We start from the raw sequence: 26,881 nt of genomic DNA, 5'->3' as shown, positions 1-26,881 counted from the left end.
TTCATTTTTGGATAGGCCAATAACCCCCTTTGTTGAGAAGTGCATGGCTGTCTTTTCTATCATTAACTACAAGGACATTAGAGAGAAATCACTTTCCTTTTCCTTGATCAGACCGTTTGCAAAGTTTAGCTTAATCTAAACTACTCTGTTGTGCTCTAAACTTGAACCCAGTGATGTTTCTCCCAGTCCTGGTCTCCCAGGCTGTAATTTTGGCTGAGCACAGTGACTCCTCCTGTCCTGCAGCAGCAGAGTTACAACAGCACCACAGCACATTCTTCAGTTCAAATGTTGTGCCAAGCTCACAGAGAGAGAACAACAAATAAATGAAAATGAAATCAGCTGCTCTTAAATAAAACAAGAATTGCAGAAGGATGTGGCTTACCTTGTGAACTCCATTTCATAATGACAGCTGGTTTATTACACCTTTTACAGACCACGGGTTTAATCAATACAAAACTCTAATAATGTAACAAGATCCCACAATGTTTTCTGACAAGTACTTGTAAATTTTTCTGGAATACTTCTTGTTAAACAAAGATTAAATGTGGCTATTAAAAGCGGGCGATAATGTTCCAGGAAGAGAGCTTTATTTCTACACATGAAATGGGTACTGGGGAAGGATTGTTAGGCTCTGTAAACTTAAAAAAAACGAGGTAGTGACAGAATAGCTATTACTTTATATAAACAGTCAAATAAGCAAAGCTGCACTTGCCTTGGACTACATGACTGGGATCTTCAGCAGCACAGAAAGCAAACAAAAACTGTGTTCATTCCTATATATCAGCACTTCAGGTAAAATAATCTGAATTGCATCAATTCCATGATATTAACTTATACTGTTTAATTAAATCACCCCAACATTATTGCTGAGGGCATTACTTACTCTGTAATGGTGTCACTAACCTGGCAATTGTCAATTGAATTTTCTGGGTACAAAACAACTTGAAATGGTGCTGGAGAAAAAAACCTGAAATTATGCTGAACGTAATTGAGGTTTTAATTGGCTGTCTGATCAATGAGTGCCAGATCATGGACATCCTCAAACTTGTGCCTCTTCTGAGGCTTGGGGACAGATAATTATAACAGCAGTGCTGTGGTACCAAACACCAGCAGCTCCCTTCAGTGGAGTGTTGAGCATCATAGGTAGTTCCTGGTAAACCTAGTTTAAAGTTAATCCATATAAAGAAAAAAACCCAATCTCCTTAAATTCCCAAACCATCTTATTCTCTGAATTTATTTTTTCTTCCAGCTCTGCTACTGTACATTCATTGCCGGTTCTAATCCCTCAGCTTCCCAATTTTGCATGCAAATTTGTTTATTTTGCACAGGATCTTGTTCTCAGAGTTGTTGGTTTGGGGTTTTTTTTGTCACACATTCACAGAGCTAGTGTAATTTTCCCCTCCCCAATTTCTTCTCCAGCAGCTCCAACTGCAAGGACAGCCAATGTTTATAGTGAGAAGGTTAAAATATTCTGGATATCTTCCGTTGCTTCCTCCCGTTTACTGACGCTGCAGTTTCAATATGAAATCTACTATAGTATGGAAGCTGTTTGCAGTATAGTGTAAGGGCTTCCTACCATATGCTCTCCCATCTGTGATAAGAATGAGGGCTTTGGAAAAAAAGGCAAAAATTTCAGTGTGACTGGAGTTGAACTGCATGCAATTTCTGCCTGCTTTGAGGAAATCTTGAAAAGTAAATATGTGCATTATACATGTCATGAATTCTTCCGCCTCCTGTTTATTCCCCATTGCTGATCAAGCATTTTCTGTGTAAAAACCAGGGGCTAAGATCCCTGGAGAATGATGGAACTGAATACACCTCAGGAGCTTAGTTCAGTAATCAGTTTGCAGACACTTTAATTGCTTTCAGTGACTTTTAGCCCTTTAGTGCTTTGGAGAGGGCGGCTATAGCCTTGCTGTACAGATGTTAAACTTACACACAAGTGTCCCTGTGACTCCTTTAAGACCTTCTGTGGAACCTGCTTGCCTTGGTTGCCTCTGGTATTTCCAGTGTAAGCGAGGCCAGACAGGAAGAGCTCTATGGGCCGTACTAGACAGCTTAAACACCCCCCCAAACCACCAAAAAACCCACAGAAGAAGGCAAAAAGAGGAACTGTTTAATTTAAAATGTCTTCATGGAAATTACTTTTAATTCTTACATGTTTCTGTATTGCAAATCTTTCCTCTTGATGTGTTTGATGTTCCTGTCTCTTATCATTCTGCAATGGAGTTATCAAATCTGGCTTTGGAGGTAAAAGGTTAACTGTCTTCTACAGTAGGTTTGAATTTGGCTCCATGTAACTACTATGTAATATTGACTCTATGTAACTACTCATTTTGCTGCACTGGATCTTCCATTCATAAATATTTCATAAAGAGCCAATAAATTATTAACCTCTAATAGCATTACAACATGGATATAATAGTAAAAAATGCAATAATCACATTACTGTAGGGTATTACCTATTAGCAAATAACAGACTTAATTAGACATTACAAACATTTATCCTCCATTAAAAATCGATTAGACTTACACTTTATAGACCAACCCTAAATACACAGTGTGATCTAAAACACACAGAATTTGGTATGCAGACAAAATACTGCAGAAAAACATACGCAATATTTTGGGCAACAATGATTCTTCAGTAGCCACCAGAGATCCAAGAAGAGAACCAGACAAAAATTTTCTGTATGATTCAGTAATTTAAGTAATCTCATTCTTTCTGAAACCATATTAAGAAAGACAATCAGTCAGTGTGTTTTAAGTGACCCAGCTAACTATTCTTTGATATCTAGAAATGGAAAAGTTTAATAACTCTAAGTTTTGCTTTTTCCTCTAATACCCTTGGTTTACTGTTTCCTCATGCCATTTATTTCACTATAATTTATACATTTTGGATACATATTTAGTTCAGATATCAATTCTTGTCTCGTTTTGAGGAGAAAATATGTTGTGCTTTGGTGTCAGGATGGTGTCTGGCGCCTCAGTGAGTAACTGCAGCACTAGGGGTCACTGGCACTCCATCAGTAGCCGGCGTCTGTGGCAAACCCGCTTGGGTTGTGCCGCAGCTACGAGCCCATTTTCCTGGGAATCTCAGGGATATTGGTGCTGCCAAGCAGGCGACTGCTCTAAGGTCTAACGCGTGCACACGAGTCGGCACCATATGTGTTTATCTGCTGGGTTTTTGGGTTTCTCGTTCCTCCCAAATTCTTGGGCTGTGCTGTTTCTCTATGTATTTCAGCCTAACCTACAGTCAGCAGTAAGCTCGTGTTCCATGGGGGCTGAGAAACTCCAGACCTTTGGCCCCAGGTCACAGTAACCAGCCTGGGGCACTGAAATGCTCCCTGCGAGGTTTCTGCAGCACTGGGCTCCTTCTTTCCAAGAGATGTTGAGCACAGAACATCAACTGGTTCTCAGAAAAAAAAATTCTAATCACTAATGATTGGACCTCTACTTACAGTATTGTGTTACAGATTATAATTAGTGTATTTAATGACCCTTCTACTAAAAAAATGTCAGTTGATAAGGCATAAAAGTTGCTTTTTTAATCCTATTAATAGAATTGCTGTATTTTCAGTATTTTTTCACATTGAAAATGAAGGTCTAAATGATGAATTAAGGAATCTCTGTCTTGGTTTTCCAGAAAAGGAAGCTAGCAGTACATGCAGGCAAGGTTTTCATATCTCCAGAGTAATTTTAAATGGGCTTTGCCTTCCTTGATTGCATCACATCAACTTGTCTTTAGTTACATCTCAGGTCAGGCAGGATAACATCTGGTCTGCTGTTTCACTTTATCTGCTCCTACAAACCAGAGTTTCCAGCTGCTCCCTGGGAACCTTATCAGATTTCCAGTTGGACGCTGCCTGTGAGCATTGACATTCCAGCCACTTGGATCACTCTGCCTCTAGTAACTCGGCAGGTATGGGTGCTTTTGTACCTGTTCATTTTCTCACAATATAGATATTTCTTCTCATACTGGCTTTTCCCTGAGGTGCACACATATTGGTTTGTTTATTTACTGAGTTTTCTCTGAGCTGGCCTCTGCATCTTGTATGATTTGGTCCTTATAAATCATTTTGCTTTATTGTGATATGAGTACAGTAACTTGCAGCCACAGCAGCTTTTAAAATCCTACTGTCAGATGAAGCAGGTTAATGTATTAGTTCATTAATTCAAATCAAAAAGCTCTCTTAGATACACCTTTGCCTATTAGAGTGCTGTTGATTTGGTTGATAAGAGCGTAGCTGTGTTGTGATAAGGCCCTTTGTCACTTTTAGAATGACAAAGGAAATCATTTGGAACTGAGATATTTCTGAGTTTTCATTGGAAACAAGTAAAGGAGAGTGGAAACTCTGACATCATCTCCTTTTCCAGCGGTTGTGAACTGACAGCAAGGCCAGCACAGAGCTGCTGCAGGAGCAGAGCTGCAGGAATGCTGATCCCCACTGAGGCTGGTGTTTGATCATTAAGGAGATGGCACTCAAGGGGCATTGCCACAGCCAGCAGAAATACAAGCTGTCAAACAGATCTTGCTTTCAGCCTGGCCAAGATTTTTCAGTGACTCTGCTTTTCTCATAAAACAGAGGCATTATAAGGAAATCAAGTGATTTAATTTTTTATTTCCCTGTGTGGTTTGAACAGATGAGAATTAGTTTTAGTCAAATTAACAAAGATTTAATGCTTCATCCTGCTGTCACTGAAACAAAAATCTAGGTGCTGCTTAATGTCAAAAAAGCATAAGATGCAGAAATTAAGAGGCAACTGAAGTGTATGACTCAGTGTGGTCTTTGTGGCATCTCCCATTAAGCTGTTCTGACTTTTAGAGCATTTCTGTGGGAGCATCACAAAGAGACTGTGGCTGTGGCACAGCTGGCCAAGATGTGGGGTACACAAGAACCCAAAGGAAAGCCCTTCCCCAAAAACTCTGCATTACACAAAGAGAGAGCAGACCACAGCTAGATGTGGCGAGGAAATAAGAGAGAGAAACATGAAATAGTAATGGAACAACTTCCACTGTGCATTCTAACTGGCAGTCACAGTACACCTGCTGCCTCATCGCTGCTCAGTGTTTTGGAGACAACACATGAAATTGTATAAAATTGCTGGGAGGTCAAGCTGATCATGCTGATGCCTTTTCATCTTCTGAATCTCTGACTCTAATTGCTCCTCTCTTTGAATGTTGTGCAGTTGCAAACCCAGATAATCCATTTCAATGCCCTTTGTGCAATCCCAAGCAATGGAGAAAAAAAAAATAGGAGTAAAAATCTTTCAGTAAAAATCAATGGCAAGGCATGCACTGACTTCAGCAGCACCAGGATTTTTCCCTCAGAGTTTAATTGAAAGTGAAAAATATTTTTGGAGAAAAATGTCTAACTGCTCAGGTTAAAAGACTCAATAACATGCCCAGTTCTTCCAGGTCTGTGGGCACTGAGAGACAATTTTTAAATGCCCAGGATTTTTCCCTCAGAGTTTAATTGAAAGTGAAAAATATTTTTGGAGAAAAATGTCTAACTGCTCAGGTTAAAAGACTCAATAACATGCCCAGTTCTTCCAGGTCTGAGAGACAATTTTTAAATGTAGCTGGCTTTTGGAATGAATTGTTTGCTTTCAGATCACTAGGCATATTCTGCATTTCCATGTCTTTTTATCTATCTCTATAGATTTATTTATTAAGATATCTGCATCTATATCTATCTGTCTATCTAGATGTGAAATACTGGGCAGAGGAACATTTTTGCTCATGTACCTGGCTCCAGTTTTCCCTTGTGCAGCTCTTTGCCTTATCAGTGGGGCTTCCCCCAGACCTGTGCTTTTAGCCTGTCAAAGAGGGGAGATTGCTGCTTGAAAAAAACCAACCTCAAGCAAAAATGGGAATTGATAAACTGATCAGAACAATTAACAATTTTAATGACATAAAGTTAATGTATCACACTGCAGATGAACCAAGAAGTCTCAGGGTGTGGATGGATCTTTTCATTACCTTGTTGGGTGTGGATTAATCAGTTTTCTACCTTTTCCATTAGGTTGTGGGTTTTCAAGTCTCCCCACTCTCTCACGTTTTCCTAATGCCAGTTCTTCCTTCACAATTAGTTGTGTTAATCACCCAGAAAAGATGGCATTCTTGCCAAAATAACATATTGCTAATGAAACAGGAAGATGTTTTCTCATTATGAGCTGTATGAATTGCTGTGATTTCCATGAGCAGTGCACAGGAAAGGTTTTCATCCCAGAAGCGTTGGCCAGGACAGAGTTTGCACAGCTGATGTGCTGCCATCTGCACTCGTGGGTACAAACTGGAACTGGGACACCCACTCTGCAGGGGGAAATTTGAGTGGCCTGACCTTCAGCTGGTACTTCAGCAAAATGCCCACTAAACCAAAAGTGAGATTATTTCTGGGCAGGGCAAGAAATGGGTGCACTTGCTTATCTCTGAAGGGACTGAAGACAACAGTTTATTCAAAGTCACTTGGCTTTGGGAGGGACTCGAGACCCAAATCTGGTTTGTGGGGATAACAGGATAGTGGAAGAAAATGAGGAGGATGTTGATGAAATATTAAGTGTCCATTACTACCTACTAAAAGTAAAATGTCTGTGGAATGCTCTGGAGGAGAAGAGTATTGATGCATAAAATTTAATAATTAGTTAGTGACCTTTCAGAATCACTTTAAAAAACCTTAAGGAAAAAGTAATAGCTTAGATTAATTTTTTTCCCTCTCACAAGATCAAATTAAAAAATTAATCTGTTCAGTGAGTAGCAGCATCCTAGATGAAGGATCCTAGGTTCCATAGTTTCCATATTTGGGCTGAAAAATGAAGTGCTTTCAAGTCTGTTGTTTCAACAACGATGTTGCAAAATATGAAGAGAAGGGAAAGAAGCTAATTTTGCAAACATAATATGGCTGGCATTAAAACTCTCTCTCACTCTGCATTTCTATAACAACTTCTGCCCTTCTTTCATTCTAGTTACCCTAAATGACTGCAAGGCCTTAAAGACTGTGCACAAAATAACTGAATGTAAAAGCATAGAGGCAAAAACTGTAGAAGAGAAGAGAATCTTGGTTTGGTTTTCTTATTATTCCAGTATCTTTTTTTCTTAAATTACTTTGGTGACTAAACTGCCCACACCTGTATCTGGAGAGAAAGCTCTTCCTTTGCACTTTTCATACTTTGCAGAGGCTTCTTTTTAAAGCTTCTTCACCAGAACACAGATTAACTGCAATGTTATCCTGGCACATTCCACCCTGCCACTGAATGAAGCTGGACACTGACTTCCTCCTCCAGAGCATGACTGCTGTATCTGGGATAGAGCGTTGTTTAATAATAATTCTCCTGTGTTGTACAACACTGCAAGGTTTGGCCACAACATCTGTCAATAGCAGTTATCTATCCTCTGTCAGGTGGGGGATGTTCTGAGCTGGTACATTTCTGTTTGCAGTGCAATGCCAGTTCTAGACATGTGCTTCATTTCAGCTCTGGGGAGCCTCTCAGGAGCTGGGAATCCTTCCAAAGCTGACATGAACTTCTAAAATGAATTCACACTACCACACAAAATGCAGCCTTTTCTCACTGCATGGGTAATCATGTACTTCTCAGTGTTGGCAAACAGAAAGTGTGCAAAGTTTATTTTGATAGACTATTTACAGCTTCAGTGTTGTGGATGTTGATATACAGACAAATGTTTTTATTGCTCCCAAACATGTACTCCAAGAAGGAAGAAAATGACTATAAATTCTTGTAGCTACTTCTTGTTTTGTTTTGTTTTGGCTGCGGTAAATTGTATTTTGCTGCAATTCTATCTGCCAAGGGTAATATAAATTTCATTATTAAGCTTGACCAAATGTTTGGGTTAGTATTGAAACCTTCCGTAACGGAAAACCTGAGGTCAGTTATTTGCCCCCAGCACTTTTGGAGACTATTTTAGACCAAAAGTCGGTATTTTTGCTGCTGGTTTTGCAACATATACGAAGTATTCCATTACACACCCCTCACATTATTTCCCTATTCCGCCTGCACCGCACTTGATTTGGCTCACGACTGTTGCAGTAGCTTGGGGAGAGCTGAAAACACGGCAAATTGAGACGAGGGAAGGAGCCAAAGCCTCGCCACGTGCAGCAGCACGCTCATGCCAGCGCGTCGCTCCTGGCAGCCGCAGGGATGCGGTGTCTGGGTGCGCGTCCGTCCGGGCGGGCACGGGGATGCTGCCGAAGCGGCTGGGGATGCTCTGCCTGTCCGTGCTCCCGGAGCTGCCTCTGCCTGCCCTGTGCCCGGCCCTGTGCCCGGCCCTGTGCCCTGCCTTGTGCCCTGCCCTCCGAGGATGAGCCGGGGATCGGCGCCGCTGCCACCTCCCGCCGCGCCCGGGAGGAGCTGGGCAGCGGAGGCCGGGCAGAGGCCGGGCAGGACGTGGGCAGGGACTGGGCAGGAACCGTGCAGGGGCCGGGCAGGAGCCGGGCAGGAGCCGTGCAGAGGCCGGGCAGCGGCCGGGCAGCGGCGCCGGTCCGCGCATCTCCGGCCCGCCCCGCTCCGCCCCGCTCCGCGCCCCGCTGCCCGGGGATTGGGGCTGCCAGGCCGCCGGGGGTGAGGCGGGGCTTGGGTCGGCGTTATTTATTTATTTGTTTGGCCGTGCCGTGTTGTTGTTCTCGGCGGCGGCGGCGGCTCAGCTCGGTACCCCCAGCAGCCCGCGGGATGCGGCGGGGCCGGCGCGGGCGGGCGGGCCGGGCCGCGGGGGCGGGAGGTGCGCGCCGGCCGCCGCCGCCGGCCCCGGCAGCCCTGAGCGCCTCGCCGGCCGTCACCTTCTCCCTGTGATCTCCCTCTCGTGCACAAAGTCAGACAGGTCAATGAGGAAATCGAGAACTTGAACGAAAGAAAAAAGAGCGCGCAGCACCAAGCCCTGCGTGTGTGGATGATTCCCGGGCTGATGAACATCGCCTAAAGGAAAACTTTGGTGCCGCCCGGGGAGCCGCCGCGCTGCTCCCCGCGATGCGGGCGCTGGCCGTGTGAAGCGCATCCCGCGGCGGGCGGGAGGGCAGCGCTGCCCCGACCGGCCCTGCCCAGCGCCCGGCACGGACACGGGGCTGCCGGGCACGGCGCTGCTCGCCCGCCTTGGGCGGCTGCGGCTCCGCGCCGACGTCTGAGTCCAAACTGACTCCTTTTTATTTACTGCGAGGAGAGGGGTGTTTTGTCACAGCATCATCTGTTTTGAAGAAAGAGGGAGGAAGGGGGAGGGTTAACGCTAAAGAAGTAAGTCTTCTCTGCGAAGGAAATGCTTTTTGCGCTTGCCAGATGACCTTTTCTGAAAATGTAGCTTCTCCAGCTGACCGGTTTTGATTTTGACTACCAAGTGTGTGAAACTGATCCCTAAGTGCTCCGCAAACCGTAGGATGTGTGCTTCCTGGATTAGCAATATGGGGCATCTGTTGTCGCCTCTCCTCTTGAGCCTGGCAGCAGTTTTTTCCAAAGGTAAGTCTTAATCGCTTCTGTTTCACTGCATCTTGTTTCTTATTTTGCACAGCCAGCCCTTCACCTCTCTCTCTGTAATGCCTTGAGTGCTATACAGTTCAAGACGGAAAGACTTGGGGGAAGCCATGCGTTAGTCAAAAACACAGAGGATGAGATGGGAAAACCTGAGGGGAAAAGGATCTTTCCTTGGTTGACCATTACAAACAGTCTGGCAGTTTCCCGAGGCATCTGTTACCTCCTTTCTGTACTTTTGGTGGCGTAGAAGATGCTGCTGCTGAGCTTAGCTGGTTGCTCTGCTTTGGATTATGAAGGGTTTCTGTTATGGAGATCTGAAATCTACAGAGGTACAAGCTGTTGGAGTTGGCTGCCCCACCGTTATCTTCTGTGCCGTTTTTCAGATTAAAATTCCTGTATCTCAGACTGACTGGCAGTGTTTTATTGGACCAAAGAAACAGGTACTTAGTGAAACATTTAAAAGCTTTGATGAGATGCTGTAGCAGGTGTCTGATATCCTGCATGCTGAATAGAGTTGGAATGTCCTGATGGCATGACTTCACACAACTCAGTGATTCCTTCTTGGAGCCCTCGAGCTTGTTTACAGTTCCAGTCAGAAAACCAGCACACAGGCACTGCACATATTTTTGTGTGCATTTGAAGCTTCCTCGGAACTTAAAAGTTTCCATCGATGGCCTCAGCCAAAAGGTGAATGCACTTTTGCAATACTTAATTTAGATGATTCTGAGCATTCCTGTGACATATAAATTAGGAGAAGTATACATTTCTACCGAGCAGATACTGTGCATCAGCACTTACATTTTGGCAGGAAAACAAAGTTTTCACATGGTTTATTCTTCGCAGGGGAATCAGAGCATATGCATTTAATCTGTGATTCTGCAAACATACTGGTGAAGAGCCCTGCTTATAAATATCCCTATTAAAAAAATTTATTGGTTATTCTTAACGCCCTTTTACGCTTCCAGACATCAGCACTTTTCTTTTTTCATTAACTGAGTTATTTTTACTAATTAGTTTGTATCCACAAATGAACTTATTGACAGAAGGCAGAATACATAGTTATGTATTTCTGTGGCACTCCCTGTATCAAATTCCATTCTCCTCCTTTTTTCCTTAGAACAGGTAAAGAATAAAGGAACAAAATTATAAGGCTGCTCAAATGTTCCCTAAATGCAGTGCCTATGCAAGTCCTGTTCTAAAGTTGCAATTGGAAATGCATTAGCAGCAGGGATTAGAATTCAGAGTCTTTTCAAGAGATTGCTTCATTCACATTGCACACCAGTAGTTTGTGATTGCCCAGCTAGGTTGTAAATGATGTATTTTATTATAAGCAATGTCATCAGTACTTTGGATAGGCTCACAGTGCAGTAAGAGTATGAACTTCATTCCCTGGCTTTTGCTGTGTTTGAGTTTGCTGCCCTAACACTGCATTAACATAGTGTTGGACTGAGATTGCAGTTTATTTCAGGACTGGAATAAATGGCATTTCAATTTTACAGAATACAGCATTTCATTTACTGCCAACTCAGCAATTATAGCATTCATATGTGATTTCATTCTGAAATGTCACATCTCTTTTGAAAGATGTATTAGGAAAAATTGCTTCACCAAAGGGGTTATCAAGCCCTGGCACAGCCGCCCAGGGAAGTGGTGGAGTCCCCATCCCTGGAAGGATTTAAGAGGCTGTAGATGTGGTGCCTGGGGACGTGGTCAGGGGTGAACAGGGCAGTGCTGGCTTAGCAGTGGCATTCGATGATGTCGGGGTCTTACCAGCCTGAAGAATTCTGTGATTCCATGAAACCTGGGATCAGGAGATTCCAGAGCCACTGGTGTTAGCTGTGCTATTGATCTTGCACGTCGGATATCCAAGACACCACTGTTTAGTGATGCAGATATCTGTCTTTAATGCAATTGTTTATTTTTTGGTGACAGACTCCATCTGCACTGCTATGCCTTAATACACTGGAAAGACCAGAGATTTATAGTATGAACTTCACAGTGTAAAAGGTTGATTCCCACCCCCTCCACAGAGTAAGACGAACAGACAAAAAATACATCAGGCATGAGTACTACTACAGGGCATGTTTCTTTGATGCTTTTTTGTTGCTAATAGAAAATCTCTCATTTATGACATGATGACAAAGTTTTCCTAAAGAGATACAAAAGCTTTTAACATGCAACAGCAATCAGCTGTCTGCTGTGTATAGGGCTGCTGCTTATTACTCAGAACCATGGCAACACACCTTGTACTGCACAGTTTCCGAATCTTTCAGGTAATAATGTTGAAGACTTGAGAATACTATTGTGATTTTGCTTTTGTTTTATCTTGTAAAATGCAGAGCTCCAGCCTGAGAAATGAAATGTTGTTTTCAATAATGAGCTAAAGATCCTACCAGGCCAGCTTGTCAGTGATGATATAATCCACGTGTGTTAATGCACTGTCAGCCTAACAGTACAGGGATGTGTAAGGGCAGAGGAGATTATGCTCTGTAACTGTAGTTCACAGCTTTGTCTTCAGCAGAGTTTTCCTCAGTCAGTCCTAGGAGGCCAATGCTGGCCCTCCGTCAGTTCAGCGTTTTGCTGTTTGTTATCAAAGGTGGGAAGAAGTTCTTGAGAAATCTTCAGTCAAAAAATAACCAGGTCCAGCTGATGCTAATGAAAACAGACTATATACAGTAATAGCACAATAATGTTGGTGTTTTGTTCTCTTGTTTAAATGGAAATTCATCAGCTCCACTGGAGTACAATAGAAACTTCCATATTTTTTTTGAGCTCCAGGTTCCATGCCTGGCTTAAGTCTAGAATAAAAACAGCATCTCCCATAAGATGCCAAACACTTTCGGGATGTATGTTGTGAAACTAAAGATTGAGGAGCCTTTTTCATTATGAATGTCTCCATATGAAACTGGATTTCATTGATTTCAAATTTCAAGTTTAAGTAGACAGCAAAAACCAAGTGAGTATTTTAGTGACTTGTTCTGCTTGTCTTCTGCCGAGCATTTTGTATTCTTCTGTGTCATCCTGGGCAGAAAGCTTCCTGCAAGTTGCTCTCTAATGATATCTCAACCCACAGAGCTGCTGGTTTGATTTTCTTTTTCTCTCAATTTTATTGAAATGGAGGCTTGGCAAGTGTATTAGGCAGGATTTCCTTGTATCCCCTCAGGGTGTTCCCCATAGCTAGAGATGTGCAGAGCGCATGTGCAGTGATGCAAATCTTCTGTTACAGCAAAGTGAGTGTGGGAAAACAAGGAACCCAAACCCCCAAATGTCTAGTTTTGGCTCATTTCTGTGGAAAAGTGGTAGTATATTAGTAATGGGATATTATTCTGTATATGGGATTAAAATCAAAGATTGTTTAATTTATGAGATGTATTTTTTTCCACTCCTTCTTGGTGGTGGCTAGACAAGAGTTAAGGGTTGAATTACAGTTCGTGTTGACTGGTAGTGATTGTGATGATGAGGGACACATTCTTCATCTCAAAGTAACAGTGCTGGTGTTTCTTGTGGACAGACCCATTCCTGGCATCTCTTGCTCCGGCTGTGCAGTTGGTCTGGATGGAAAATGTGCTTGCTGCTTTCACATGAACATAAAGTGCACGTGTGGTCATTAGGAGCTTTTCCTGTGAGCTCTGCCTATGGGCAAAACCCCCAAAAGTTTTCTATAAAACCCCCAAAATAAATTGAATCTTTCCACCTTTAAGCTCAAGAAGTTTCCTTAAACCCAAAGTTTTTGTGCTTTGTCCCAGCTGCATTGAACTTGAAGTTGTTTGAGACACTGTAAAAGGGAAGGGGAACACAATTTCCACTTTTTCACCCTTGCTGTGTTTCTTGCCACAGAGCATTTGTGGGAAAAGTCCCATTCTGATTCCTTTTCTTTCAGTAAAAATAATACATTCAGACTTAAACAAAAAAATTCCACAGCTAGACCCGTGTTTTATTTGTCAGCTGCAATACTGGCTTAATGTGATTTGGTTTCTAATATTTCCCTGTAATGTTCTCATTTTTTACTTCTGTCTTTTCTTTTATTAGTTCCTAGGACAGGCAGGCTCTGTGACACCAACCAATGTTTTAGATATTAATAAAAGCAGCTTTATTCAATAAAGATCAGTTTTATTTAATAAAGGAGAGAATCAAAAGATAATCTGATTTTTCATGCTGCATTCACATTAAATCAAGCTCCTGAGGTGGTTGTGGATGCCAAGTCTAGTGGCAGTCTATCACAGGCCCTAGGATACATAAACATGACTGCAGACAGATTGATTGCAGGGGAGCTGAAGAGGCAGCTGAGATTCATCACAAGTTTGGTTTGGTTTATAAAGTGCTACATTAAATAACTTGATTTTCACCAGTCTTTGTAGTATTGCCTGCTGCATTATTAATGGCAGCTCCAAATGAAGTGGATTTTAAGTAGTTCTGAGACATGTAGATAACAGTAATTATCATGAACAGTTTAAAGTACGTATTTGAGAATGTTAGGCTACTTCGCCCCGGGGTTGAAATGTGGGCACAGTTAACTGCAGAATGAGGATTGGCCTCTTCACATCCCTGATTTCTTCTTTTATTGAATAGACTTAATTCTGATGTAAGGTGTTGGTCTGGTGGCCCCACCGAGCCAAGGGATTGAAACTCTTCGTCTTCCAAAGCACAGCCTGCGTGGTACCAAGGCAAACTTCCATTTCCTGCTTATTCCTGTGCCTTAAACTGGACCCAGAGGAGGGTGTAACTCACAGCTCTGCGATGGAGGGAGTTCCAGCCTGCTGTTGAGCCCACTGCAGTAGGAGAGGGCATTTCAGTGCCTTCAGCAGGCTTCGGTTCAGAGTAGCCAGAGTTTTCTGGAGTGGTGTTTTTCAGCCTGTAGCCCACACACCGGTGGTGATTCATAGAACATCTGAGCAGTGTTGTGAAACCAGTGCCAGAAACCTTCTGCGTGCAAGGGAGAAAAAACCGAGGGGAGGAAATGGAAGTAACAAGGCTGCTTTCAGACTGCATCCCAATTTGTGTCTGGTTGTAAACAAAGACCTTTGTGACAATACCAAAACCAGGGTACTGTGTAAAATGCTCTGGATTGCTGTCGGAAGGTTAGATGGCTTTTTTCCCTTGAAAGAGAAAAACCAGTGTAGCGAGACTAACTGTGGTAGTTGGAAGTGTTGCTGTTTGGTGTTGCCTCTGTGCTCCAGACACAGGCACTGCTGGTGTCAGTGTTTGTGAGCCAGTGCAGCAGGGGTTGGTTTAAATCACCACTGAGCAGTGGCTCGGTGGGCAGAGCAGGAGAACCCTGCCAGTCACTTATGGCATCTGCACTCTGGGTCAATTAACTGCCTCAGAGCTTCTGCTCTGCACACAGAGGATGCTTGTTTGTTCTCACTGCTGGGTTTTTTTAATCAAGGTTTCCAGAAAGATTCCTTGAGGGAGTTTCCTGTGCTGCAGACAATTGTCTCCCTGGAAGTGGCTCAGCAAAATGCACTTTGGTTTCTTGTACAAGCAGTATATAAAAGGTTGGTAGGAGAGTCATCAAAGTTGCCATATTTTCCCAGATTTACAAAACAGAAGGCTTCTTTCCTCCTCTTGTAGTCACTTCACCTTCTCTCGGGCCCATCTGGCTCTGTTTTTAAAGTTACTTTGAATTGGTTTGGTTTATTTAGTTATTTGGGGTTTTATTTGCAAATAAAGACTTTGCTGCAAGGATGTTTTGGCTGAAGTGTTTCAGAAATTTGCTATGGCAATGGTTCGTAAGCAAAACAGACCCACATCTGAAAATGACCATGTAGATTCTAAACTGTGGGAAGGGGAAGGATACTGAATAATGTAGCTCTTAAAAAAACAATAAAAGAAATCAGTTAGCTGGGTATGTATAAAAAAGCAGCAGGGGTAATAATAACAAGCACCACAAGCAGAGGTGTGGGAAGATGTCAACACACTCTTTACCATTGGGGGACACAGCTTTGAGACAGACTAAGGAGCAACAGGAGCTCCTCTCAACTGAACCAGGATGCTCCACATCTTGTCCTTTGATGTGTTTGCTTCCAAGAGAGGCAGACTGTTGAGCAGACAGTCTGCAGATCCCTTGCTGAGGAGCAAGGCAGATGTCCAGATAATCACACAGATGAGTCTGCATGTCCTGCATGCTAAAAAATCTCCAAGTCACAGAGTGTAGTCTCATCTAATGCTGAATGGTCTCAAAACCTTGAATTTTGTGGGCCCTCAACATCACTCACTTTTTATTAATATTTTTAAAAGTGTAGTTTTATGTCTTCAGTATACATTAGGTAAAATTCATTGTGCAAGAGAAGGAACCAAAAGCTGGCAGAGGTAACCAGTCAGTGGTGTCTCTGAATATTGATCCAATCCACAATATAGGGAAGGAAACAATCCCACATAGTCTTCAATCCACTCATGGACCAAAGATTCTGGATTAGCACATAAATGTATCCTCCATTTTCTGCTGAGCCATGGTGACTCATTCTACTCATCTTCATGGAAATAATGGTGATTTGCATCTGCTTATATTTGTAATACCTGTATTTATCCTTTAGCACTGTATCTCTGTCCTAATGTAATCAGCCTTGCTTGGTTAATTTTGATTTGCTGGTACACATGGGGTAGTTATCTATCTTGTCTGTGTGTCAGATTCCTGCATTTAACTTCCTACTTTGCTGCTAACAGTGGGGTATATTGTCAGGTTTTCCTACTTGATGTTGTTTCTGTAGATTGTGTTTTGAGCTACTGTTGAAAGAACTATTCAGCTCTTGAAAACTTTGCAGTGTGATAAATCTGTAAATGCACCATGTACCTGCAGTTACACTCCTGTCATCCTTACCTTGTTCTCAGAAATAAAAATGGCATCTAGTTTGCTCAGGGTCACAAGTCTGTAGCTCTGAAGATGAAGAAGGATCTCTTTATGTGGTTCACAGTACAGGACTTGGAGCAGAAGCGAGCAGCTGATTGTGCCCAGCAGAGGAAAGAGGTGCCCACACGCTGGAAGTTCATTGCCACACATGGTGCAGAGTACAGGGAATACTTTCACACTCATTTTCTGTGTGTTTGTTCTGTTTAGGATCTCTTTAACCCAGAGTTTGTTAGGTGCTGTGCTCACCTACAGAGTTAGCCACTCATCTGGAAACACTGAACACACCTGTCCTTCCTTCTCTGGAAGGAACATATGCACTGTACTGCTGTGTTAGTGCATGTCTGATACGTGACTTACACGACTTCGTCGTGTTCTCAGACTGTCGTGGCAAAGCCATTTCCAGATGTCACTGATGAGTTTCTTTGTACCTATTCCCAGAACTCTACAGAAATGCCAACTGCCCAGCAGCCCTGTGAATCAGGGTGTGAAAGATGGGGGTCCAAAATGTTGTGGACACTTTTCAGAATCTCATTTGAGCTGTGCTATCCCTCTTAATGACAAAGAGTGGTTACCCCTTCGGTGAATAAAAGCAGTGTGTTGTTTTTGAAGCTCCATCTCGTGCTCTGTGTAGGTCTGCCCTTGCTCACGTGGGGTTCCCCCGTTCATGCTCCCTTGTTCCATATCCTTTTCCATATTTCTGGGTTGTGAGCCTACCCTGACTTTGCTGTGCTCTGCTCTCTCCTCTGTGGCTGCCTGTGTCCCCTGCAGCACTGTCTGATAGGAGATGATTTCTTGCATACTGAACACTTGTGCACAGTGGGATTCTGTTCTGTGCTCCTGACTCTCTGACACCATCTGCCCAGCAAAGTGGTTTTAATGGGTTTCCACTGAGCCAGGCTGTACTACAGCCCTGGCAGCATGCTCAGGGTTTTTAAAAATAAACAAAATCTCTTCAGACAAGCCACACACGAACATTGGCATCTCCAACAAAATTGAGGATTTCATACTGTTTGATATTTTGTGGAGCAGAAATATCTCTGTTTGATAGGCTCTAAAGTGGGAAAATGACTGATAGCTTGGAGTGGCCTTCTAATAGTACTGGTTTATTATTGTAAATGACCTTATAAAGCATTATTTTCCATCCCATTTTTTAAGTCAGGCATTATTATCCTTTTACAAAAATGCAATCGTTTTACCTTGTTAGAGTTCTCTTCTTTATGAGAGCAGGGAATGTAGTGGTTCATGATGGTGATTTAGGAGTGTGGGTATCCATTGGCTTTCTGTAACCTTTGAAAAATCACTCCAGTTCCCTGTTTCCCTTTTTTTAAACTGTCTTGTCTGCTCAGAATACAAGGTGCTCAGAGCAGAATTTGGTTTACTTGCAGCCATACAGCATCTGCTGTACATTTTACAACATGAAATTAATTAATTTCTAGCATCTATATTAAAAATTGGAATGTGACATTCTGATGGACGTGTTGCTGGACAACATGAGCTGCTCAGAGGCCTGTAAGAACAGAAAAGAAGAGTGGGGTAAGGAAAAAAATAAAGATATGATGAAAGCAAGTGTGTGTTTAAAATATTCTAAAGAGACTGAGTAGATGCCATCCCCTTATGTTACAATTAATATGCTATCTAAGCCTTTTCAAACAGCAGCATGATAAAGGGAACGTCAAAAGCTTTTTATAAGAAGATGTCATAAAGATGGCTTTGTATTTACTTCTGTTGTAGTCCATGTAGTCCAGTTAAACTATTAAAGAAAATATTTTCAATGTCTGTATTAACAATGCAACAAACCAGTTATGAAAAAATAGGGTTTTTTTGGCAGATGGTACAGATCTTAGAAATATTTCATTCCTTCTTTGCCCCTTCAAGTCTTTGGGGTTTATTTTAGGCTCCTTCACTTGGTAAGTTGTGAACATAGTGGGCAGTGGTGGTAATGAGATGGTGAAAGAGACTCTTGGCTGGTCCCTGTGTTATTGATGGGACGTGGAAATAGAAAGAGTCAAAAGAAATGGATTTTTTCTGACTTCTGAGCTAACTTGTATGAGCACACAGAGAATCAGACACAATTCTGTTTGTTAGTCTTCAGGTTCTTTTATTCTAAATTATGTGGAGTCTGACCTGGAGCCAATTTCATGTTATAAAAAATACAAAGAAAATATCACTGTGAATTCCCTTGACAAAGAAGGTGGCATTTCCTTCTTTGTCAATGCTGTCCACCAGGCTGATGTTTTGTGGTATCTCAGTGCTCCTTTATTGTTCTTAATTACTCATTTGTGTAAAGCTATCTAAGGTAAATACTTAAGATCTGTGATCGTCCACAGGTGTTTGCTGCTGCTGTTACCTTTTTTCCCCATTTGTCCTGTCATAACTTTGGATATTGCTGAAGATGTTCCCTGCTGTTTCAGCTGCAGCAGTTTACAATACAAGTATCAGCATCAACTGGGTCTTTGCTTGCCTTTTTATTTAGCCTCTTTATCTGAGCAGCAGTAGATCAGAGTAATGGTACAATAATCACTGGTGAAGCATGTATTTGTTTGGTTTTGTTCTATTTCTATGCAGTCATGTGCTCCTTTCATCCTTTCATCTATTCCTGTCAGAATTATGAGTTTGGTTTGGATCAGACCCTGAAGAAAGAGAAATGCTTGTAAGTGGAGAATACTAAACATAGCAGACCTTTGTTCCTGTATTTATAGTTTGGTGCTTAGAATGTCTGTGTGTACATTATAGGTTCTCATCAAATAATCAAATCGCATCAGTAATAATAAAATGATGGTTCATGAAGAGATTGTCTTCAGCAGGATGTTTTCCTTTCAGCAGGTCCAGAAGAGTAGGATGACTTTGGCAGCATATCTGCACTGCTGCCAGCCCTAGGTTTGGCAGCCCAAGTGAGGAGCAGTGAATTCAGATTGAGGTGCAGAGGGGATATTCCCAGACCTTGGAGGATTTCAGCGATTGCAGTGGGTCAGATGATCATTTCTCAGGTAGTTAACTCTCCCAGCCCTTTGGTACTTACGGCCTACAACTTGTCTGGAAAGTTGTTGGGAGACAGTGAAGATCAAGGGATGAGGAAAAGTTCCCTCCAAATGCTAAAAGAGTCCTGCAGGATGTTATTTGGTGTAAGAGGGCTTTTCCAGTGTCTCAGTTCATCCAGGGAAGTGCTAAAGCCATCCTTTTTTCCATAACAAGTACACTCTCGTTTGTCGTCCGCCTGAGAAGAGCAGCCCTCTAATCCTCACATCTGTGCTGACTGCACCGTTCCCTTTTGGGCCTCTCTTTGACTTGTTGCAGATGTTTGCTGCCACTTTGATCAATTTGTCACAAGAACTACACATTCTTTCCCTTGTTCTATCTTCTTCCTACAAACAGGCACTATCAAAATGTCCTCTGTGGAATTGTTGTGGCAGTCTCAGTTATCTTTTGTCCTTCTTTGACATCTGTCTTAGGAAGAGCTGATCGTTGTATTCCTTCCAGTCTGAATCCGACCTGGCCTTAGCAAATGTTACTGCCAGCACCTCATCATTTTCTTCTCCAATTTCTGAATGAATGTTTCTCTCAGACACTCAGCAAGTGAATCCCTCCATAATTCCTGCACTTTCTCTTGCCCCCTTATTTATAGGTCAGTGCTGCTACTGTTCTCCTTCCAACACCAAGTCTTGTGTTCAGCAGTGGGATGAACAGTAGGAACCACGGAGTAAAACAGACCATATATAATCGTAGATTTAGAGATGACATTGAACTTCAGTACTGACCTATACGAGTTATCAGAAAATAATTGAAACTCTAGGCTGGGAGCCCAGAAAATTCAGATTGAGGGCAAGCAAGAAGAAATTTATGGAAATTGGAAGACAAGAAGAAGAAATAAAGATTGAACTTTGTGTTGTGGTGGTACTCTGCAGAGTAAGAACTGATAGTGAAGATGGGATTGTGAAAGTTGCATGATTGATAGAGAAAACCAGAATTGCTGCCCTGTGAGCTTCTCCAGGCACCCAGGGTGTGCACAGCCCCTCACCACAGCCATCCCAGGAAGTCTGATGGGTTCAGTTACACAAATACTTGATCTTATCCAATGAAACTTGTATTCTACCAAACTGCAGAGCTGCCCTCACGTTTATCAAAGCAATTTAAATTAAGAAGACACAATCCCTTCTTTACACTTTAGTTTCAGACTAAGACAAATATTAAACTACCATAAATTTTCATGGAATAAATAAATAATAATTTTGCTTATGCTGAATGCAAGTTGCAGCAGCTAAGGTAGTTTTGCTTATTTTCTCAATAGTCTCATGTGAAATGGTTTGTACTTTATTTCACCCCCCTGAAAGGAAAACCAGAACAACTGATGCTCAGTTACTCCTTTGCATTCAATGGTTGAAAATAACTCTTTTTGTCTTTGCAGTAAAATATTCTCACATACATGCAAGCTTCATCATTCTCACCTCTTTTTTCCAGTAGTAAAATTCTCTCTGCACCTTCTGGCCTTAGCATAATGGAAGCTCTCACACTTTGCAAATCCTCTCAGTGTCTTCCCTTGACCTGCTGGCCGAGGGTGATACTGGGAAGGTTTTTGTTTCTTTCTCAGCTCTTGCAATGGAACTTGCCTTCTGCCCTGCACGAGTAGGCATCAGCTGGGCCAGAGAAATGCTGCATTGTGTGCTCCTGGAGATGCCACGCAGCTCCAGAGGAGGGAATCATGAAACCACACAGCATTGCTGGGAAAACTGTGCTAAGTGCTGTGAAAACACAGCTGGGAACAATAAGCCTTCAGGAGTCAAGGTCTAACTTCACAGAAACAACGTTCAGAAGTTTTGTAATTTGGCTGCAGAAAATGGTTCTGACAGAACTTTCCTGGAAATTAAAAAACCCCACTTTACAGGGAGAGTGCAGGTGCAGTAGTTGTATTTTGTGTGTTGGATTTTGTTCACTTAAATCTAGACTGTAAACTGGAAGCAGAAAAAAAAAATTGTAATAATTCTGTACTGGGCTGGATCTGATCTGAAAAGGAGCATGGATGGTAGAGCTGCTGAGCAGCAGTCAGCCTCAGCTGGGGCTGCTGCAGTCTCTTTCCTGTGTGGCACTGGCACTTCTGCAGTTGAGTAATGAGCCATGCAGAGAGCTCGCAGAGACAGCTGAAAACTAATATTTTTTCCTCATTTATAGAGGCTGGGGTTTTTCTTTGCAGGCACCAGCTCCAGTAATACTGTAGTTGCCTACTGAGGTGGTTGAGCTCCTTGATCTGATGGAAAACTAACGGACCAAAAAGAAAAGCTTTCCAACAGAGATGGGGCTGTGAATAATCTCACCCCAAGGCCACACGCTCACCAGATCTCAGAAGAAAAAGGGCTGAGCGCCTTCATAGGCTGCAGTTAATGCTTTCTGTTTGTAGCATCAAACTGTACATCCAGTAATCTGTTCCCAGGCCTTTTCATTCTCATTCCCTTGCAGAGAGCATGATTATAGAACCAGGTGATGTTCAACCTTAGCTGTTGTTCAAGCATAGAAACCAGGCAAAATGGAAAGAAGCTTGACAGTGATCACTTGGTATATTTATATTTGCAGCTGATAGACCTCAGCAAACTAACATCCCATTGCAGCTACAGAACAGACACTTGGCTCTCAGTGCTGTGTTCAGCACTACAGACTGCTGTTGGATGGGACCTCACACCTGCCTGTCACCCAGACACTTCCCAGTTCTTCATCTCTTGGTTCTTTCCTTCCTCCTGAACTGAGCTGCTTAAGTCCTAATGCTCATCAGATCTCGTGTGGGCTTCCTGCCTCTCTCCCACCACCACAATCACTCCCAGCAGACAAATTCCATGTGGGAGCTGTAGCTCTGCACAGGTACCACTGCTGTTCAGAGGGTGTGTAGTAAGGTGCAAGGACTCTTCCAGTGCTCACTGATCTGCATCACAGTTACCTTTTTTGTCCATCTGGATTCTTAAGGCATTCAGCCTTTGGGTCAAACTGCGAGCTCACAGGAGTGTCTTATTCCATTACAGTGGAATTGTGAGACCAGCATGAGGGCAAGTGGCTGTTTGAGTCATGGCCCAGTTCCTAATTATACCGGTGTGCTTCCTTAATGGAATTCAGAGGAATGATGATGTTGTGTGAAAGCAGCAATATTGTATTTATTTCTAAATTCATTCGAAGATGTCAGCATGTAGCCCTGAGGATGTGAAAGCAAGGCAGAGCTTGTCAGCCTCCCTGGCTGCTCTGAATTATCCCGAACCTATTGGAAATGAAAGGTTCAGAGAGCACAGATGGAATAGATTGAAGCTTTGAGTGAATTGAAAGGGCACGTTTGCTGGCTAATCATGATCTCTGTGGAGAGAGGGGTAGCTAATAGATTGCAATTGTCAGACATTGTGAAGTCCTCCAAAGAACTGCTTAAGGCATTTCACTTCCCAGTTCTAGCTTATGTAGCTGCCTTCTCTTTAATTAAAATAGCTTTAGTTTCCACATAGTTAAAATAAAACATGGAAGCATGTAATACTTAGTGAATATGTGATGTAAGAATGGCCTTATCTTGGTTGATTATTTTCCTGCTTTTAAGATAATATTGCATTAATACATCTGTTCAGCAACACATTTCTTCTCTATTTAGATGAAAGCTAGATTTTTAGAAGCATCTGGTTTTAAATTTAAGAACCAAAATGCTCCCAGCTCAGTGGATAGAATCTTGTCTGGAGTTCAGGGATGCTGATATTACTATTACAACAAAACTGGATGAAAATGATGAATTCAGAATTTCTGTTCCCCTATATATATTCAATTTCTCTGTGTTATCTTCTGATGGCAGAACTTCTTTGTCTTGAAATTTGAAGTCACTTTCAGATCAGTCATGAATATCTGGAAGTTCATCATTCACTCCAGACCCATGTCCATGATGCAGAACTTAAGGCTGCTTTAAAACTATCTTGAAACAGTTTTACAGATACCAGGTTCATTCACATTTTTGTACGTTAAAGCCCAGCCTGAATTTTGTTGAAAGAGCAAAGAAACTCCATAAAACCTTAGGAAACAGGGTGGCAGTCCTGTGTGCATCTGGAATTTCTGTCAGAAGGCTAAGATTGGATTAGAGCATCAGAAATTTCAGGGGTTTGTGGAGAAGCAGCCAAATCAGCCCAGCCTTTCCCTGAGGCAAATGAACAGCAGCATGTCCTGATGTCCTTTCCAAAGAGATTCACATTGATTGGATTGTTGTTAAGATTTTCATTGATCACAGCATTGAGCTGCATTCTCCCTTCCCCAGGACTGCACAAAGAGTGCTATCTTGAAAGACAGTTTTTTATCATTCCCAAATAATGCTTTCATGCTTCCTGTATACACAGAACAATCCATATCTGCCTTCTAAAATTAAATTCCTCTTACATTGTTTCAGAGCTGGATAATATCACAATATTCACTCTCCACAGCTGGTGGCCCCAGAAGATGATATGCAGGGCATTCTGTTAAATCAGACATATTCCAAGCAGACCAAAGTTCCATTTTTTAGAAAACAATCCCTCTCCCGTATTAAGAAGTTTACAGACAGCTGTTTTTTCACGTGCTCTTACAAGCTTTGGGTAGGTGAGCTGATTGGATATCATTTTAGACACCTTGGCTACTGAGACTTGAATTAAAGCATCCAAGTAATTCAGTATTTATTTCCCTTGAGATTTTCCTTGGAGTATCTGGTGGGCATCTTGTTCAGAGGCAATCCTCCTTGGGAGGCTGCCTGTCTGAGGAGCTCCACAGTTACCATGACAAAGATCTCCTTTATTTATTTCTCTGGGAGGGGAAGGCAGGAGCAGCAAAAGAGTGGGAGAAGAAAGCAATCCCGAGAGAGGAGAACTTGGCCATTGCTTTTGGAATCCAGGATGCCCTGGCAGCCCCCTGGCAGGGTGGGCATGGAGCTGAGGGTGACTTTGCTGGTTGCTGCCTTTGTTTCCCTGCCCTGGACACACAGGGAGGTGACCAGAGTGTCAGGTGTTGTCCAGAGTTCTATAGCCACTAACCAAATTTACTGTTTTTACAGCCTGTAAGGCCCTCTAGTCTCTCCATTTATAATGGCAAACGTGCAATTAGACCTTTATCCATCGTTTCACCTTTGTACTGAGTCTAGTGTTGCACATTCTCCTTCTTTTGGTCACCTTTAAAAGGGCAAAGCTTGTTTTTGTTGACTGTCACCTTGGTAATTAAAAGCTGCTGCTTTCCAGTTTGAATTTTCTGGTTTTCTGTTAAGCAGGTCCTGTTTTACCTTGATAAGGGTCACTCTCTGTTTAGGTTAAGCATATCTTTAGTGCCCAGTATTGGGGCCTTTTTAATGCACCAAAATCAGCTCCTGTCTGAGCCCTTCTGTGACACTGAGAAAAGGACCTCATGACTTTATCCAGCCCAGTGCCTCTTCTGGCCAGAGGCAGCTCTGATGGAAGGAGCTGTAACACTGGTAGCATTCCAATCAAATATAAAAAGCCAGATTTCAACCCCTGTCTTTGGGGTTATGCAGCCACAATCAGTCATAAGTTGGCCCTCAGTTTGAGGGAACAGTGAGTGTCACCTTTTGTGTGGTTCCTGGGGTCCTTTGGAATGGTATCACTGCCACCCGAGGGCCCCACAGCCTGAGCATCCTCCTGCTGCTCATCTGCTCTACATGTCCCTGTCAGTAACACAGGACAGAGGCCTTGGCATAAAGGAGAATATTTAAAGGGTCAGAAATTAAGTGCTTTAATAAAGTGTAGGTGAGACACTGGGATACTATTCGATTTTTGTTGTTATTATTAATTCAAGGGGGAAGAAATACTGTAAAATGAACACAACCTCAGCTGAAGTTTACAGCTTTGAAGAAAATGGTGCCTCAGAGGAGTAGTAGGACTCAGGCTTGATTAAACTGGGATTTCAGGAATTCTCTGCACTGAACAAAATAAAAAGGCATTCAATCTAATTAGATAGAATTGTGGAGGGAGAGGAGGAAGAGAGGTATTTCTGACCTGTTGGCTTTTATATAACCTTTAATCCATGGGATGTGTTTGCAGCTATTTTGGTAGATTTATTTTTCTTCTCAAGGGGATTTTGCCTCAAATTGTAACCTTTTGATAACTTTGCTTAGGAAAATCTGAGGAGAAAATATTCTTATGATCCTGTTAATATATACAGGCTTTCAGGAGGCCTGTTCTGTATTTTTTCCTGATGAAGGTTGATATTTTGGGCAGATCCTGTGCCTCTGTTCCATTTCTGTTGGGTTAAATGGCTTTCCTGCAGTTTTGATTTCTGGAATATTCATCTAGTTTAAGGACTGTTAATCCTTATATGCTTTTGAGGAGCTAATTGGTACTCACTTGGCAGTTGCCTATTAGGGCATGAATATAAAAAGATGTAGAGGTATGTTTAGAGATAGCTAACATAATGCTTTTTGAAATACATTATAGCCACATTTTAGAAATGCCAGATAATATTTTTGGAAAATCTCTACTATATTGTGAACGTCCTCAAGAAACAGAAGAGGTTGCAATTATGTGCTCTGAAATGGAATTAATCCTTGACCCTTTGGAGAAGCAAAATGCTATTTGTGCTTAGAGACTGATGGAGATTAATTTTGATCATTTACCAGTCATTCCAGTCTTTCCATCTTCTCATTTACTGCGAGTTATCAGGCTTCAAAATTCCCCCTGAACTCTGTGATAAACAGACCTAGGCCATGGAAATACTGTTCCCAGGGGGAGGTTTTGGAGTGACCCAGTGACACTGCAGAACAGTTTTCAGTGCTGGTGTTCTTTGCCCTTTTGGTGTAGATCTATGTTCATGTAATCCCTGAAGGGCTGAGAAGCCAGAGATGTGCTTTTAACATCAAATTTCAGTTTGCATGGACAGCAATCAGTGAAAACCAGAGTTTGATTTATGATGGTTGCAGCTTGTGTTAAAGCTCCTTTGTTGGTCTTTGTTTGCTGTTGTTCCATTAATGCTCCTTTTGCTTGCTGCTCATTGCTGGAGAACACATCACACTCTTTGTACTTCATTAGTTTGGTGTCTGGGAGAATTTGGAAGGAGGAGAAGCGAGTGCTCAGCTCCTGCAGAGTGACTCGTGCTCCAGATGAGGTGCAGTCACTTTGGATTTACATCGCAGCACTGGGGGCAGAACTTGCCTCTCTCTGAGGAATTTCACCATTCTTTTTGCTCCTGAGGAGCCTGACTAAACCCCATTCAGTATGGATTGTTCTATTTCCAAAATTGTGAAGGTTTCCTTGAAAGCAAAACGTTGTGGTCGGGACTGCTTCCTATTTTATTTGTGATTGGTTTGTATGTACTAAGGATGGATAACAATTAAAACAATGAAATAATTGTTATACTGTTGAAAAGCCTTGTGATTAATATGGAAACACGATTTGATGTTTTCCAGTATGTAAAGCTGCCAGTTGTGTTTGTTTCTTTTGCAATACTTGATTCTGTTATGTCTAAATATTTAGTTACATCTATGTAACAGTGACAGAAACCACAGAACATTCTAAAATAAATATGTTGTATTAGTAAAAGAAGCATCTGTATCCCTGCACTAATAACAGCCCACGTAGTACCTTCAAA

The 26,881-nt window shown here is 42.2% G+C and overlaps 1 protein-coding gene across 1 annotated transcript in view; it reads left to right on the top strand.

Moving 5' to 3' along the window:
* The first annotated feature begins 9,380 nt into the window (after nucleotides 1-9,380).
* LOC121364941 (transmembrane protein 132D-like) overlaps nucleotides 9,381-26,881 on the top strand; it is a 186,620-nt gene continuing 169,119 nt past the window's right edge. The window contains exon 1 of the mRNA XM_041488710.1: nucleotides 9,381-9,459. Coding sequence (XP_041344644.1) covers nucleotides 9,381-9,459 — 79 coding nt within the window. The remainder of the gene's footprint in view (nucleotides 9,460-26,881) is intronic.

Source organism: Pyrgilauda ruficollis, unplaced genomic scaffold, assembly GCF_017590135.1.
Source record: "Pyrgilauda ruficollis isolate IOZ18807 unplaced genomic scaffold, ASM1759013v1 scaffold9, whole genome shotgun sequence".
Lineage (NCBI taxonomy): Eukaryota > Metazoa > Chordata > Aves > Passeriformes > Passeridae > Pyrgilauda > Pyrgilauda ruficollis.
This window is presented reverse-complemented; position numbering and strand designations above follow the sequence as displayed.